Here is a 17770-nt window from a genome sequence, read left to right on the forward strand (position 1 = left end):
TGTCCCCAGGCTGATATGCTTTTCAAAAGAAAAAAGAAAAAAAAGCGGTGTACACAACTTCACATACTTCAGAATAATGGGAACTGAAAAACATCATAGACCTGACCTTTTCCCATACTTCCTTGATTTTGATCCATTAGTGTTTTTTCCCTGACAGTCTGAGACTTCTGTGCATCTGTGACTGCTAGGTATTTTAAAGCAAGATAGCATATTCGGGAAGATAAAGAGTTGTACAGGAAGTGCCTAAGGGGCTGCTTGTTGCATAAGACAGGTGTCACTTTTCAAAGCTTGCATATGAAGTGTGGCTAGCTGACAGCTCTAGGGTTCTGGACATGCAACAGCACAGCAAAATGCCATAGCTTTCCTGCTACTCTAAACTTCTGTACCGGGAAAACTGTGTGTCAGACAAAAGAGGTGCTTTAAGATTTGTTACCAAAAATCCTTTGCGCTGAGTAAGGTTTTTATGTTGACTGACTTAAGGAACAAGAGGATTAAAGTAAAATCTTGTGAGCAAAGTTCAGAGTGGGCTCGAAAGATTTGTGTGTGCAGTCTATCTCTATGCCTCAGCCAGAGATCTCCTGAAATGACAGAAAATACAAGTGTCCTGAAGCCAAAGTGTTTTATTTTTTAGAAGCAAATTGGTGAGACAACTCTTAAGAAAGGCATGTCCTGTTAAAACTCTGGGTAGTTTTGTGGGAAATTTGCTTCATTCTGATGTGAAGTCTCTTGCGTTTTTAATAAAAACCTTCACAAAGGAGGCTAGAGAGCAGTTAGAGACAACATCTATTTTTTGCCCAACCAGGTGGCTTTTTGTATTTTGCAAGAGAGATTGTTTGGGGAGGGGAGATAACAGCTACAGCCACAAATGTGTCATGGCAATATTTCTGTAGCCCAGCTTTTGGACCAGGATGTTTGTAGCATGCCAGAGCAGTGTTAGCTCTTGCCTCTCACAATAAGCCTGTATACCTGGCATCCATACCTGTTTGCTCTGGTAAGCCCTGCCTGCGGGCATGCCAAGTTTGATGGCTGCTGCCGTTTCCATTTTCTCTTCTTCCTCTTACCTGACTTCCAACGCTTGGTGGGTATAGGACATTTTCATTATTATTTTTTAGGCCTTTATTGGGTAAACGTAAAGAGTTGATCACTATAAATGTGCTTCCGCCCAAAGCAAGAATGGCTGCTCACTTTCTGTTGAGCAATAGTTGGCATGATAACTTGATTATGGCAGATGATGGAAGAGCAAATTGTTAACGATTGTTTGCCATTTATTTTTATTTTCTGCAAAGTACTGGAAATGTAATATCACATGGAAATTTAAAGTGATTGTGAAAGACATGTGCATGCTACTTAAATATTACTTTGTTTTTGTTTAGGTTATCCTGCAGGAATCTACAAACATAGTCTTTTGATACTCTCAAGAGAAGGTACCTAATAAAAATGCCTCCAAGACCATCATCCGGTGAACTATGGGGCATCCATTTGATGCCACCAAGAATCCTAGTAGAATGTCTTCTACCTAATGGCATGATAGTGACTTTAGAATGCCTCCGTGAGGCCACCTTGTTAAATATTAAACACGAACTTTTTAAAGAAGCTCGAAAATACCCTCTCTATCAGCTCCTTCAAGATGAGTCCTCTTACATTTTCGTAAGTGTTACGCAAGAAGCAGAAAGGGAAGAATTTTTCGATGAAACACGGCGACTGTGTGATCTACGGCTCTTCCAGCCTTTTCTAAAAGTCATAGAGCCAGTAGGCAACAGAGAAGAGAAAATTCTGAATCGGGAAATTGGTGAGGCCTGTTCATTTGTTACGAATATGTATATGCCACTTGACAGTCTAACGACTCTCAGAGTGCAGTACAAATTTTAAAATATGTAAAGGAAAATGGACACAATTTGATTCCCCTAAAGCCTATGGGCTTTCCATGAGAGTATGGAATCATAGAATTGTAGAGTTGGAAGGGGCCCTGAGGATTATCTAGTCTAACCTCCTGCAATGCAGGAATCTCAGCTAAAGCATCCATAACAGGTGGCCATCCAACCTCTGATTAAAAACCTCTAGTGAAGGAGAGTCCACTACCTTCTGAGTTCCACTGTCAAATATAGTTAACGGTCATGTGATAAAGTCACTATGTGATGGAATTATGAGTAAATGGTCTTTTTGGTTGTGTAACAAATTGCGTACATCATGTCAGAAACTGCAAATTGTTCATTAAAACATGATTGCAAAGTCCGCTGAGCTCTTAACATGATTATTGGGGATCTTGCTATTAATTAAAGCAGGAATGGGGAACCTTCTGTGCGCTATTTGGCCAGATATTTTTTTCCTCGCACTCCGTGAGTCAACTCTGAGACCACCCACCTGTCAGTCATCTGATATCAGGTGACTTGATAGATGTCTGAACCTGCTAACCTGTCAGTTTACTGGTGGGGGAGAAGTCTGCTGGAAATGTGCTGGCAAAGCAGCACCTGGAAAGATTGAACTCTTCATCAGCTAATGAGCATAAATTTCTATCTGCTGTCTGCCAGTGTCTGCTTTACCAGTGTGTCCCCTACAGGAATCAAACTACCAAAGCAACACCGTGCAGGATTTAACCCCCTGCTTTATCATCTGACGAGCCAGTTTCCCATGGGCTGGGGAGGTGGGGTGGGGGAACTAGTGACCACAACTAAAACAGAATTGAACCCTGCCCAGCCATCAGCTGACATCACTCAGTGATAGCAGCTGATAATTTTGTGGTTTTGGGGAAACGACGTTGTGGGCCAATTGGACTCCATGTGGGCCAAGTTTGGCCTGAAGGCCAAAGGTTCCTCAGCCCATTAAAGCATGCATATAATATAGGATATTGACATTGTTGGCAGTCTGTATGAGGCACACAGACTTTGCACATATTTTTAGAGTGCAGTATTCCAGTGATAAAACGGTTGAGGGACCTCTGCATTTATTATCTTGAGTTAACAGTGGTATATGAAATGCAAATACGCACAGCATGTATTGAGTATTCAAGCTATTCATGCACATATCTGATGTGGAAATGAACATTAGTTTATTAAAAGCAGTTGAGTCAGCAATACCCTTTTCACTAGAATAAGAAAATCTTGTCACATTTGCAGAGTCTGGGGTGCTGCTACAGTAATCAAACAACTGGATGCTGTCAGGTGAGGGTGGAATCGCAGAGTTGAAGGGCAAAGAGATTTCCCCTCCTTTCAACACTTTACAGCTGCACTAGGCCAACTGTGCTGTGCTGAGTTGTGTTTTAAGCTGTTTTCTCAGTTAATAACTTTTTACCTGAGTGCCACTCTTCGTTGACTTGTACTTGCTGTCATTGTGATGGTGCATACTGTACTTGATAGTGGCTCAGCTCTTTTTATTATAAATTTAATCATTGCTAGCGACCATGGGCATTTCTTTATATAAAGGTGGGGTATAAGTAAACTTTGGTGACAGCCTTTGGAACCCTTTTGCTTGACCTGGGGAAAAGTTCCAGAACATGTCTAATCTTACTTGAGCAGAATAGTTGCAGTGGGTACAGAATATGCTTCACTGCTGCAGCCCCTTGAGCTATGGAGACAATTGCTGTAGCAGTTCAGCCGTTCAAGCAAGACAGAGCTGAGCTCTTGTGGGAAGGGGTAGAGGGCAGAGTGACAGGAAACTATACTCTGAGGACTCACTGTTTCTGAACATGTATCAAAGAGAATTGCTCTCCTTTCTTTTTTAGGTTTTGCTATTGGCATGCCTATCTGTGAATTTGACTTGGTTAAGGATCCAGAAGTTCAGGACTTCAGAAGAAACATTCTTAATGTTTGTAAAGAAGCAGTAGATCTGCGAGATGTTAACGCACCCCATAGTAGAGCATTGTATGTCTGTCCCCCAAACATAGAATCTTCGCCCGAGTTGCCCAAGCATATATACAATAAACTTGATAAAGGTAAAAGAAAAGAAAACACAATTCAGTGCATTTGCCAGATTGGTGCCAGATTAATGTGAAGCTGCTTGAACAGTGAAATTCAATTCGTTTCCCACATATGCCCATTTCACTTCAGTGTGAGTAATCAGCTCAGTGAAAATAGTTACATTTTCAGACATGTCGTAGCTCGCTCTGCACTAGTTTTCTTCTACTTTAGCAGCATTATTCAGATTTTTCTCTCTGTTATTGTTAGGGATCGCTTAATAAAGTTCCAATGAAGCAGTCTTATTCAAAAAAAACCTGAAGGGTATATTGAAGGTATATTATCTATTCTAATAGCCCTCCCAGCCTTTCTCCTTTCCATTTTAAAAGGTGCTTTGGTGGAGAGCTAAGAGGAACCCATAGCTTGTTGCTGCAGCCCTAAAGATTGCATATTCTGGATAGAGAGTACTGAATTGCGTTTTAGATCTTTTTTGTGCCTGTATTTTCATATATATATATTGTATTTAGTTATGTGGGCATTATCCCTGATGTAACCTGACATAGTTTCCTTCTGTTCCAGGACAAATAATAGTGGTGATATGGGTAATAGTCTCCCCCAACAATGACAAGCAGAAGTACACTTTAAAAATCAATCATGATTATGTGCCAGAACAAGTCATTGCTGAAGCAATCAGGAAAAAAACACGAAGTATGTTGCTGTCATCTGAACAGCTAAAGCTCTGTGTGTTAGAGTACCAGGGGAAGTATATTTTAAAAGTATGTGGTTGTGATGAATATTTGCTAGAAAAGCATCCCCTGAGTCAATACAAGGTGAGTAAACATCTTGTTCATTTTGAAATTTAATGCTTCTTGTCAGAGTTAGATCTTGTGTGCAGTTAGGGGTCAGAAGAGGGATTTGCATATGAAAATGTGCAAAAGATGAAGTGCTGAAGCCAGGTTTCCATTTTTTTATGTGCTTTTATTGGGTGTGATTTGGCGGATTCACTGGGGATGTTAAAAGTTTATGATATTTTCCTTTCAGTGTGGTTCACCTACTGTTACTTGGCAAGGTGTACATTGAAATAGATTGCTTTCCATTTTTAGACCGATCAATCCCTTCCTGTAGCTTGGGAGGTACAATTGGATGCTCATGAACAACTGCTTTTGTGGTGTCCTGAAATGTGCAGGGAAGAGCATGAGTTAGGGCCATATTCCAGGGCTAGACCAGAGGTTTTTAGGGAGTGGGTGTGGGTGGGAGAATCACTTTTGCCATTGCTGAGACTGTTGGGCTGCATCCCTGTGCTCTGATGCACCTGCAGCACTGCACAAGCCCAGGATCTTAGTGTCTTTTTCATGGACATGGACAGAACTTACACATGGTTTGTTAGAATGTTGAGAACTAAAGTCTGCGGTCAAAAGCACATAATCCAGTGATTCTCAAAGGGTGTGGCGCACCACACTGATGTGGCAGGAGAGGGTGGCAAGTGTGGTGATAAGATTCAAGGGCAATTAAAGAAACATTTAAACTTTTTAGTATACAGTCGTACCTTGGTTCTCAAAGACAATGCATTCCCAGAGTCCGCTCGACTCCCAAAACCATTCAAAAACCAAGGCGCGGCTTCCGATTGGCTGCAGGAGTGTCCTGCAGCCAATCAGAAGCCACGCCAGGCGAGGGGAGGACTATTGGGTATTCAATTCAAGGAGAAGGATATTTAAACTTGTAGAGACAAAGAGTCATGAAGATATTTTTATGGGGGTAAAGGTAAAGGGAATCCTGAGCGTTGGGTCCAGTCGCGAACAACTCTGGGGTTGCAGCGCTCATCTCGCTTTACTAGCCAAGGGAGCCGGCGTACAGTTTCTGGGTCATGTGGCCAGCATGACTAAGCCGCTTCTGGCGAACCAAAGCAGCACACAGAAACGCCGTTTACCTTCCTGCCGGAGCGGTCCCTATTTATCTACTTGCACTTTGACATGCTTTCGAATTGCTAGGTTGGCAGGAGCTGGGACCGAGCAAAGGTAGCTCACCCCATCATGGGGATTCGAAGCGCTGACCTTCTGATCGGCAAGCCCTAGGCTCTGTGGTTTAGACCACAGCGCTACCTGCATCATGAAGAGGTTTTTATGGGTACATCTTACTTAATGAGGTGGTGAAAATCATGTGATATAGGATTGCACCTATGTATATTTTCATGAAGTGAAATCCAGTTGTGCCTATTTACTAATGGAACAAACACTGTTGGCAGAGTAGATTTTCTGGGCCCACCCCTTGCGCCCCCAAAAACCTGCTGCAGAGGTGTTTGGGGGGGGGTAGAGAGAGGCAGTGGGGAGGGGCACAAATTGCTGCAGGAGGAGAGGAAAGAAAGGTCCTTTTTCACGAGAGGACGTTTGCTTATGTATTGGTGGGTGTCACCCATAGTGCTTTCTAAAATAAGTTCATTATGGTTGAATACATTTACAGTACACTACTAAATAAAACCATAATTCAGAAATAACAGAAAATTTTCATTACCAAAAATTGTGCGTTCTCTTTCCTCCGCCTTCCCTTTTTTATAATTCTCTTTTCTTCTGATAGAAAACACAAGAAATGTGCAGTTAGTGAGGCAACAGTCTATATGTGGATATTTCTTTTTCTCCAAGTGGCAGTATAAAAAGACAAGTTTGTCTCTTGTTTGGCATGCTTTGTGATTATCTGCTACTTAGAATGACCTGCCAGCCCTACAAATATTGCACGCTAGCTTCATTAAACCGCTTATACTGTGGTTCCTGCTTCGCCTTGAGTTGCAAACCATTCACAATGCCGGCATTGTAATCTTTGCAATTAAGCAATGATGCTGCAAAGAGCAGCATCCAGTGCAATAATTATGTTTTCTCTGCCTATTTCAGTACATCCGGAGTTGTATCATGCTTGGTCGAATGCCCAATTTGATGCTGATGGCTAAGGAAAGTCTTTACACCCAGCTGCCATTGGATACCTTTACAATGCCATCTTATTCTAGGCGTATTTCTACAGCTACACCATACATGAATGGAGAAGCTTCAGCCAAATCCCTCTGGGCTATTAACAGTAATCTCAGAATAAAGATTCTCTGTGCTACCTATGTAAATGTAAATATTCGAGATATTGACAAGGTAAAAAGAACCACTTTGTTTTAATATGACTTGAGAGCACATGCATATTTCTGATGAATGACTCTTAAAATACTTAGGGGTTTTTTTGTTTCTACATTACTGTCCAGGCACACCGAACCTTAAACTTTTTGTCTGGGTGTAAAATAAATAACTTTTTTTGAGTTATTTACATATATTGGGCAAAACCTAAGGTGCTTTCTGTTGTTGTTGTTGTTGTTGTTGTTGTTGTTGTTGTTGTTGTTGTTGTTTTTAGTTTATTACTCACCCTTCAGTCTGAGTTCCCAGTGATGCCTACAGCAATTTAAACATCAGTATTAAAAACTACTTAAACAAATTACTGACACAAGAATAGGGTGGATCAGAGGTACATCTTCAGCATATGGCGGAAACTGTATATTAAAGGTGGCAGGTGTACCTCTGTGGGGAGGTAATTCCACATCCTAGAAGCTGTCACAGAGCGGTGGAACTACCAAGAGGGCTCCTCTGCTGATCTTAACACCTGAGATGGTCTGTGGGGAATAAGTTGGTCTTTCAGATGTTTGTGGCCTAAGTTGATTAAAGCCCTAAACATCAATGTGAGCACCTTGAATTGAGCCTGGAAATAAACTGACAATGCAACTATTTTAGAACGGGGGTTAGATGAGTTACTCTTGCTTGATATTTATCTTGTAACTCCTACTTCATGGTTACTTGTAGTATAGTCATGTTCATAAACATATTTTTTTTTTCAGATTTATGTCCGAACTGGCATCTATCATGGAGGAGAGCCATTATGTGATAATGTGAATACTCAGAGAGTACCTTGCTCCAACCCCAGGTAAAGAATATCACTAAAATAATGAAAAGAAACCTGATGTTCAAGTTTGTAGAAACTTACTAACAATTCAAATAATTGCTTTACAGTGATATTTTGTGTCTTTCTTTCCTCCATCTAAAAGTGAGTTTGGAAGTTTAGTTTTTGTTCGGATCTGATACCTTAATGTTCAAGGAATATATAGAATCATAGGATTGTAGAGCTGCAAGGTGCCATGAGCGTCATGTAGTCCAACGCAGGAATCTTTTGCCAAGAATGGGGCTCAAACCCATGACCTTGGGATTAAGAGGCTCATGCTTTACCCTCCCCCCCCAAAAAAACCCTTCCTAAATACCCTCAACAGCACTCTTCAAATACCTGAACAGTTATTGCATAGAAGGAAGCAAAGACTTGTTTTTCGCTGCCTTGAAGGGTAGGACTTGATCTAAGGGCCTTAAGTTACAGGAGAGTAGATATTTGCTGAACATTCGGAGACATTTTGTGAAGGTTAGAGCAATGGAACCAGTTACCTAGAGGGATGGTGTGATCTCTGTCATAGGAGATTTTCAAACGGAAGCTGGACAACCACCTGGCAGGGAAACACTGAGTTTCCTGCACAGAGCAGGGCATTGGGGTAGATAGCCATCAAATTAGCTTCCAATGGTTCTACGAAAGTAGAATGCCACACTGGAAAATTCAACTCAAACTTGGCTTGGTTTACACAGAATTGCTTTAGTTTTTTTTATAATTTGCCATATCATTTTTAAAGCTTCTTTACATAGCACTTTTGGTTAAAATCTTGGGTCAAATCTCTTTTATCTTCCTTGCAGATGGAATGAGTGGCTGCAGTATGAGATGCACGTTCTTGATCTTCCACGTGCGGCTCGGCTTTGCCTTTCTATCTGCTCCGTTAAAGGGAGGAAGGGTGCAAAGGAGGTAAGGTTCTTGTCGTTGGATATAGTGAATACTTGTCAAGGAGGGAGAATATCTCACTTGAAATTATTCTTCTGATTTATACTGTGTTGATCTCTAAACTAATGAAAACAGTTACTTTGTCATCGTATATTTGAGGGGGTTTTTTTTTTTAAAAAAAGTCTGCCCCTGCCCTTTTAATTCCTCTATATCTGAGTTTGAAATGTGTTGCTAATAGACGAGACTAAACAGTGATTATTTGCTCTTTTTAAGGAGCACTGTCCATTGGCGTGGGGGAATATTAACATGTTTGATTACACAGACACTCTTGTTTCTGGCAAAATGGCTCTGAATCTGTGGCCTGTACCTCATGGGTTGGAAGACCTGCTAAATCCCATTGGAGTCACTGGATCAAATCCCAATAAGGTAAATGGACATTTCATGCCAATTTCTGGCTTATTTACTTACAGTTCATTGTGTTAAATTGAGGATTATCCCAAGTGAATTCTAACGGTCCTCTGTCTTTTAATAAAATATTGTCACTGTTTCCAAAATGTAACAATGGTAAACCTGTATAAACTGCAGTATTTTGGGCTGTAGATGGGGGCTCACATAATTTATGCTTCTGTGCACAAAAAAATAATTAATCTGTGCATTAGAAAACTGGCATGTCGGTGAGAGGAGCCTGCTAGAACCCTTGTATCTGACAGCTTTCTATATAGGAAAAAAATGCTTTCACAGAGGAGCATGCAGTTATCTGAGCCATTAGTTGCAGTCTGGAGTGCTGTTGCCAAGGTTGTCAAAATAAAATGTTGTGCAATTTGTGAGGATTTTGCCTAGTGATACAGAACTAATGTCTTTAGGTAGCCTGAATTGTTCCATCCACAAAGGTTACAGTGGGACTAATGTCTCTACCAAAGTCCAAATTGAGTTTACTACGGATGCAGCTTTGAAGAACGCAACTTTAGCAAGCTACTGTTGGGGTCTTTTCATTCTTTGACTAGCGGCAATAAAACTTGGTCTTCTGAAGACAGCTGGTTTTTCTGTGTGTGTGTGTGTGTATTAAAAAAACAATATTTTAAATCATACAAGGACAAACTTCTTTTCTTCTTAGGAAACTCCTTGTTTAGAGCTGGAATTTGATTGGTTTAGCAGTCCTGTAAAGTTTCCTGACATGTCTGTAATTGAAGACCATGCCAATTGGACTATATCTCGAGAACTGGGGTTTAACTACAGTCATGCAGGACTGGTAAGGAGAATTTTACTTTCCAGGTTTCATTGTGGCTAAGAACATGCACTACAAGCTAGTTCTCACCTCACTCATGAAGTTTTATCAGATTGCTTTAGGCAAGCGACTGACTCCCCAACCCACCAACTACAGGGTTAAGTATTGAACAGGGTTCAATAATACAGAGTGGTTGTTAGGGCTACTGAGATGAAGTATGTGAGATGCTTTAAGTATTCAAAAAGCAATATATACAAGCGAAACTCGGAAAATTAGAATATTGTCGAAAATTGCATTTATTTCAGTAATGCAACTTAAAAGGTGAAACCAATATATGAGATAGATGCATGACATGCAAAGCAAGATATGTCAAGCCTTTATTTGTTTTATTGTAATTATTTGTCGTTAGGCGGGTCAATTATAAATGGAATGTAATTAATGAAATGTAATAGAGATTTTATTTTTGTATTATTGTAACTATATGTTTTATTACTGTGGAATTTCCAAAAGAAAGTATTTGTAAAAATTAAAAGAAAAAGAAAAAATAATGAGTTGCATTACTGAAATAAACGCACTTTTCGGCGATATTCTAATTTTCCGAGTTTCACCTATATATAGTATTAATTGTAGTATGAATAAGTCCCCATTGCTCTCTTGTTTTACAGAGTAATAGACTAGCACGAGATAATGAATTAAGAGATTGTGACAAAGAGCAGCTGCGTTCAATCTGCACTCGAGACCCACTGTCAGAAATAACTGAACAAGAAAAGGATTTCCTTTGGAGCCACAGGTATGAAAACAAGACATTGGGTCATAAGTAGGACTATGAAAAGTAGGTGGGCAATCAAAAACATGATGCTCCCTGGATTGCATTTTAAGTGGGAGGGCAAAGAAACTGGGGTGAGGGCACAGGACTTGTGTCATCTGCCCCTAAGCTTAACCCACAAAACTCTGGCTTTTTGTGAAGTCTCCTGAAGATTATTTTTAATCTATAGCCAGCGTACTAAATAGTTCCACGTAGTAATGACAACAATTCTTTAAATTCTTATTTCAAAATCCCTTCTCTTGTTGGTTTTTTTGCAGGCATTACTGCGTAAATACGCCAGATATCCTACCTAAATTGCTCTTGTCTGTCAAATGGAACTCTAGAGATGAAGTAGCCCAGGTAGTATCTCCATTACTTAAACACACTTTTAAACTGGCTACAGTTGTTAGCAGTAGCCTTGGTCAAAGTCTTTCATTATAATAGCTTCCATGTTGATGGGGAAAAAAAGGGGGGGATATGACATTAGTTTTGTTCTCTTACCTCTTAATTAATAAAACATTTTTGTTGTAACAGGATCCCATAAGCTCTCTTTAATAGTATTAGCAAAATTTCCTCTTGATATAATTATGGCCCATAATTAATATTTGAAATTTGTTACCCCAAGCCATGGCAGTTGGAACTTTCATGGCAGTATACTTCTGAACACTAGTTGCTGAAAGCTAAAAGGATGAGCCCATCATCTTCATATCCTGTTTATGCACGTCTAGAGATGTTTGTTTGCCTTTCTGCTGTTGGAAGTAGAATATTGGGTTAGTTGGAATTCCATCTGATCCAGCACAAGACCATTCTTGTGTTCTCATGACTGATACAAATTCATTGTTCTGTACTGTGCAGATGTACTGCTTGATAAAAGACTGGCCTCCCATCAAGCCTGAACAGGCAATGGAGCTTTTGGACTGCAATTACCCAGATCCGATGGTGCGAGCATTTGCAATTCGATGTCTAGAAAAATATCTGACAGATGACAAACTCTCTCAGTATTTGATTCAGCTGGTACAGGTACTGTGATCTATTTTAGTCAACTGCCTCTTAATGTATGCAATTGTGCCTGAAATTTATGCTAAGACTTTATATAACTTTTCTGGATGATGAGAATCATAATGTCTCTGAAAGGTTAAAGCTTACCAAAGTTACCGCAGTGCTTGGCTGCATATTAGATTGTTCTGCTGACCATTGCTGATAGCTGGATAATACATTGCTGTAGCACTTCAAAGGTTGATAGCCCCCCTCCCCAAAAGAGTAATATTATGAGACAGAAATGAGCAAAGGCTCGTGCAGCATTGTAAATAATTCCACCAAGTTACCAGCCTATCGTTAGCTATATCTATGGATTTCAAGAAACAATGTTTAAATCTTTTCATTGCATACCCTTACATGCAGTGGTATAAAATGGTGGTTCTAGGCCAAGAAGATTAAGGAAAGAATAGAGAACTGAAAGGGAGAAAAATATTTAGTATTTCAACTTTTGGGGATCTTTAAAGAATAAATTATTTCTCTTCCCCTCCTCCCCATTCCAAATGACTCTGTTTTAGGGCATGTAGCAGCAAATAAACAAACGCAAACGTAAACCGATATATTAACCAATATAAACATGTATATTGTAGATATAATCAAGCTATCTAATAATAATAATAATAATAATAATAAATAAATAAATAAATAAATAATTTACTATTTATACCCCGCCCATCTGGCTGGGTTTCCCCAGCCACTCTGGGCGGCTTCCAACAGAAATATTAGAATACAGTACACTAATTTCATAAAGATTAAAAGCTTCCCTCAACAGGGAATCTCAGAAAACTGCAGGGGACAACAGAATTAGACACAAAACATAATAAAAGAGCAACTGCACTGTTTGTAAAATAAAGCAGGCAGCTTCAGGCACAGTAGTATTTTGGGTTCATTCACATATCCAGACTGAGAACTTCCTCAGATTTCTTTATAAAGGGCTAGATACTGCTGAAGGCAAACTGTAATTTAGAAACTCTGGATCAGCCCTGGTCACTAGAGCGGAAGGGCAATCTATATTCACCCAAAGTGAGTAGGTAAATTATAATCTGCAATCTTGGGATATAGGTAAAAGGTAAAGGTAAAGTTAAGTTCAGTCAACGGCGACTATGGGGTTGCAGTATATCATGCAGAGTGGCACAACCTTGAAGTCTTCCACAGAATATAGCTAAATGCCAATTACACCTCAATCCTCTTGTGCCTAGGTTCTGAAATATGAGCAGTACTTGGATAATCTGCTCGTGAGATTTTTACTGAAGAAGGCACTAACCAATCAAAGAATAGGACACTTCTTCTTTTGGCATCTAAAGTAAGTTTGGATTTCTTCTACTTTAAATGGCTTCCTGTTATAAAGTGATGAAATTTTGATCTTGACCACCCTGTGCTTTTATTTTATTTTTATCTATAAAGCACTTGAAAGTATTATTTTTATTTTAAAAATTTTTTTTAAAAAATTGGCTTGATGTTCAGAAAGATACTGCAACTGTTTTTTGGGCTTTGGGGCCTTCCAATGCCTCAGTGATGAATGCAAGAGATTTGGTTCAGAATGTTGATTTCTGCTTAAATCGGCAACAGTATAGCATCAAGATAATAAAAATAGAACGCTTTAGAAAACCATATATTGAGTCGGACACGACTAAACAACAACAACATATTGATTTTCATGCTGAGATGAAGAATGGAATATTGAGTAAATGGTATGTAGGTGGGTGTGGGTGTGTACACACACACACACACACACACACACACACACACACACACACACACACAGTCCACTTATCTGACTATCTAAATCAGGGGTAGTCAACCTTTTTATACCTTCCGCCCACTAATGCTCTTTCTTGCTGGTAAAATTTCCTTACCGCCCACCAGTGCTCGGTGGAAGGAAGATTCAGCTTGTGCCGTAGAACCCCCTACTGCCCACCTAGAATCCTGAAACGCCCACTAGTGGGCGGTAGGGACCAGGTTGACAACCCCTGGTCTAGGCCAGTGTTTCTCAACCAGTGTGCCTCCAGATGTTTTGGGACTACAACTCCCATCATTCCTGACCACTGGTCTTGCTAGCTAGGGATGATGGGAGTTGTAGTCCCAAAACATCTGGAGGCACACTGGTTGAGAAACACTGGTCTAGGCAATCAACCCTTGCCTTTCATGGCTTATTACTTCTAACAGGGAGAGGCTGTTTGGCTGAGTACTGTACAAGAGGTTGCCAATTTCTCCCTGATATAGAGTTGATTGACTCTCTTAAAATTTGGGGCAGGATTCTTTCCCATCCTTGCTTAGTGGATACTTTTTTAACTGGTGAGTCATCCTGAATAGTTAGATTTTTCTTAGCAAATGCTTTATTAAAAATTAACCATAAATTATGCCTTCTTTTAGGTCTGAAATGCACAACAAAAATGTAAGCCAGAGGTTTGGTCTGCTTTTGGAGTCATATTGCCGAGCATGTGGGATGTACCTTAAACATCTGAGCAGGCAGGTAGAAGCTATGGAAAAACTTATTAACCTCACAGACATCCTTAAACAGGAGAAAAAGGATGAAACTCAAAAGGTAAATTTATAGATTTAGCACTGGATGCATTCTTCAGCACTTAGAGTTGAAATAATTCATCTAAAAGCCTTTTAAGAAAACATGACAGTTCATGCTAAAAATTGAAATTGGTCACAAACACTGCCTTCATTCGTATTTGACTGATGAGCTTGTCAATATTTGGATGCTGTTATCCATCAGGTACAGATGAAATTCCTTGTGGAGCAAATGAGGCGGCCAGACTTCATGGATGCATTGCAAGGCTTTATATCTCCGCTCAATCCTGCTCATCAGCTTGGAAATCTTAGGTATCATCTTTCTCAGATTTCATAAATAGGCATGAATGTGTCTGGAACATTTAAAATGGACAATTGCATGAAGAGCCTCCTCAGTCACCTTTTTCTAAAATCCTGTCCTGTCGCTAAAACTAGGTCACAAAGATTCATCTTTTTATTTGTAGCTGCATCACATTTGGAGATTGCTGTTTAGACATGAAACGTAATACTGCATTTTGGTTTAAGGCAGTAGTGGGGAACCACCAACCCAGATGCCAGACTTGGCCTACCAGTCCCCCCTACCATTTGGCCCATGAAATGCACATTTTGTGGAAGCCATGCCCACCCCCCAGGCTACACCTGACACCATACATGACTTCAGGTGTGTAGTGAGTAAGGGTTGAGCTTCAAAGGAACAATCAGGACCTTTAAGTCCCAACTGCCCATCAGCTGGTGGGTGGTAGGAGTGCACCTTGCTCACAGAATGGGGACAGTTTCCATTCTGGTGGGTAGAACAACTTGTCTCTCAATCCTTTTATGCCCTAATGATGTCATGTGGTTGACAGGTGCGTGTTGCTGACCATCCGTCCTATTTGGTCTGCAATGAGGCTGATCAGGATCAGCCTCATGGAGCCAAAAATGTTCCCCGTCACTGAGCTAAAAGTGGAGGATGGGGAGTGGGGGGTTATTGTTTGGTTTTGGTTTTTTGTTCTTGTTCTTATAATGTATTTTGTGCTTTTATATTGTATTTTTATGTTGTGAACCGCCCTGAGATTTGCGGGTGAATAATAATAATAATTATTATTATTATTATTATTATAGGTCTATAGAAATATTATCATTTATGTCAGTTTGAAGGTGCATTTGTTTAAGCAGCTATTTTATCCTTTCATAGGCTTGAGGAGTGCAGGATTATGTCATCTGCTAAAAGGCCACTTTGGCTTAATTGGGAAAACCCAGATATCATGTCTGAGCTGCTGTTTCAGAACAATGAAATCATCTTTAAAAATGGAGATGGTGAGGAAGTATATTTCATTGTAACCTGTATATGTTTCTTCATCACCCTAACCATCATAAACACCTCTATTATACCTCCAATTTATAACATCAAAGTAAAAGATTTCTCCCAAATCCTTGTGAAGTTTATATTAAGATCTACTGTATTCATTTTCTCCAAAAACACACACAAACCACACTTCCACTACACAGTATTAGTGAGCAATAATGCAAATGCCATCAATATGTTTCCCATAGGAATATATTGCAATGTTTAGCTGGTGATACATCACGATGCTGAAAACCAGATAGCTCCCAGTGCTAGTGCTGGCCTATCTGGCCATGACATTCTCATTCAGGGAATGGCAGTCACTATCTTGCTGTATGGTGATTTTGCATCTAGGGAGACAGAGCAGAGTGCTGTGGCAATTGCACATAGGCAGTTGTTCTCTTTTAGCATGGGAGGGCACATGCACACAGATTAGCAGGAGCCCCTTGGTTTTTTTTGCCTAGCTGAGGAAACCAGCATGGCTGTTTGAGGTGCACTCTGTTCTGTCCAAAGAGCTTTCCTATGTAGGTTGTAGCTGGCAGTGGGGGACCAAAGCACTTGGTAAGCTTTTCTGCTGTTGCCCAATACCAGATATAAAGTTGTTTTATTCCCAATCTCTAGAATTAGTTTGATTTCACATTTTTGTCACAGGTTGTGTATTGATTTTTTTAAACACAGTCATTTTTTAAATCAATAAGTCATTGATAATAGAACAGAGTAAGCTTATCATGCAAAACTTTGATTTACTGGTAACTCATTAAAAACAAAGTTGTTGAAGCTGTTTTATGCCTTCCAAAAGTCCCCAAAACCTGTGTTCACTTGCATGTTTTCAGATCTACGTCAGGATATGCTGACACTTCAAATCATAAGAATCATGGAAAACATCTGGCAAAACCAAGGGCTTGATCTTAGGCAAGTATTCATAAATATTGCTAATGTTGCAATCTGTGTTTTGTTTACCATTCTGCCTGAAGAAGAACATATTTGGTTCAAGAGTTTGCAGAAGATTTTAGTTCATTTATTGTAATCAATAACTACCCATTCTACAAACGTTTTAAATTTTCTTCTCTATCTAATCAGTCAGATTACTGCTTACCATTGTCATCAGTATCCAGTGAATATGTAAATGGCTACAAAATCAAGTATCATCATGATTTAATGTTCTTGCATGTATTCACCATTTTCCTGGGCTAGGATCCAAAAAGTGACTTTGTACATACACAGTGGGATATTTTGCATGAGAGAGCAGGCCCATTCCACACCACAAACTGCTTTCTAAACTCCTTTCTATTTAAAAAATAACTTGTCATGTAGCCTTGAGCTGCTGTTCTAGAAGTGCAAGTCCAATGTTGCCCTGGGGGGCTGGAATTAATTGTGTAGTAGTTCTTTAAATCCTGGCCCTGCTGGTTGTTTATCCAAATGACTTAAATGTTTGATTATTACATAGAGATTTCAATTTCTGTGTGTTTTGTTTGATGGCCATTAGAATGTCTTTAAAAAAAACAACTCACATTGCTCTTCTAGGATGCTGCCTTATGGTTGTTTATCTATTGGCGACTGTGTGGGGCTCATTGAGGTTGTGAGAAGTTCGCACACAATCATGCAGATCCAGTGCAAAGGTGGCCTTAAAGGAGCACTGCAATTCAACAGCCATACATTACATCAGTGGCTCAAAGACAAGAACAAAGGGGAAATGTGAGTTGAATTTTAATTTTCCCCCTCTTATTCTTTCTTTGATGGAAGCCTAATAATATTTTGGTCCCCTTCTGTTTTAAGCCACAGTATTTTGTAACTGAAGTATGGGCACATCCAGAGGTTAGATTCCGACAAGACCTTGTTCATTTCTTTCAGGGCATGTTAATGTTTTCTTGGGACAGCAAGCTCCTATACTACCGTATATCACAGGCTGCTTTTAAGTCTGCCAAGTCTCTGAAACAATCTGCTGTGCAATGTGGGAGGACACCATGTTGCTTGAATAAGTGAAATCCCCAATGAATGAGTGGCTCACATGGTTTTATGGGTTGTGGCTGCGATGTTTAGTTATGTTTTTTAGGATGATGAAGCAGTTAGTTCACACCACCTTCTAACTGCAGACATTAATGAACCTACGTTCCTAACTGGTCTCCTCCAGTTTTCTG

General features: G+C 39.8%; 1 protein-coding gene across 2 annotated transcripts in view; it reads left to right on the plus strand.

Moving 5' to 3' along the window:
- The window catches only part of PIK3CA (phosphatidylinositol-4,5-bisphosphate 3-kinase catalytic subunit alpha), a 50647-nt gene that overhangs the window by 23284 nt on the left and 9593 nt on the right, over window positions 1-17770 (plus strand). For both annotated transcript variants that reach the window (XR_015949904.1, XM_035132836.3), the window contains exons 3-19: window positions 1374-1789; window positions 3719-3928; window positions 4470-4720; window positions 6773-7018; window positions 7750-7835; window positions 8642-8747; window positions 8997-9149; window positions 9838-9972; window positions 10614-10738; window positions 11032-11113; window positions 11609-11773; window positions 12988-13091; window positions 14162-14333; window positions 14514-14620; window positions 15483-15604; window positions 16466-16544; window positions 17157-17327. Coding sequence is in view for 1 of the 2 variants with exons in the window: in XM_035132836.3 (XP_034988727.1) it covers window positions 1438-1789; window positions 3719-3928; window positions 4470-4720; window positions 6773-7018; window positions 7750-7835; window positions 8642-8747; window positions 8997-9149; window positions 9838-9972; window positions 10614-10738; window positions 11032-11113; window positions 11609-11773; window positions 12988-13091; window positions 14162-14333; window positions 14514-14620; window positions 15483-15604; window positions 16466-16544; window positions 17157-17327 (2666 nt within the window). In the remaining variant the exon portion in view is untranslated. The remainder of the gene's footprint in view (window positions 1-1373; window positions 1790-3718; window positions 3929-4469; window positions 4721-6772; window positions 7019-7749; window positions 7836-8641; window positions 8748-8996; window positions 9150-9837; window positions 9973-10613; window positions 10739-11031; window positions 11114-11608; window positions 11774-12987; window positions 13092-14161; window positions 14334-14513; window positions 14621-15482; window positions 15605-16465; window positions 16545-17156; window positions 17328-17770) is intronic.

This window comes from Zootoca vivipara, chromosome 5 (assembly GCF_965207765.1).
Source record: "Zootoca vivipara chromosome 5, rZooViv2.hap1.1, whole genome shotgun sequence".
In the NCBI taxonomy this organism is placed as follows: domain Eukaryota; kingdom Metazoa; phylum Chordata; class Lepidosauria; order Squamata; family Lacertidae; genus Zootoca; species Zootoca vivipara.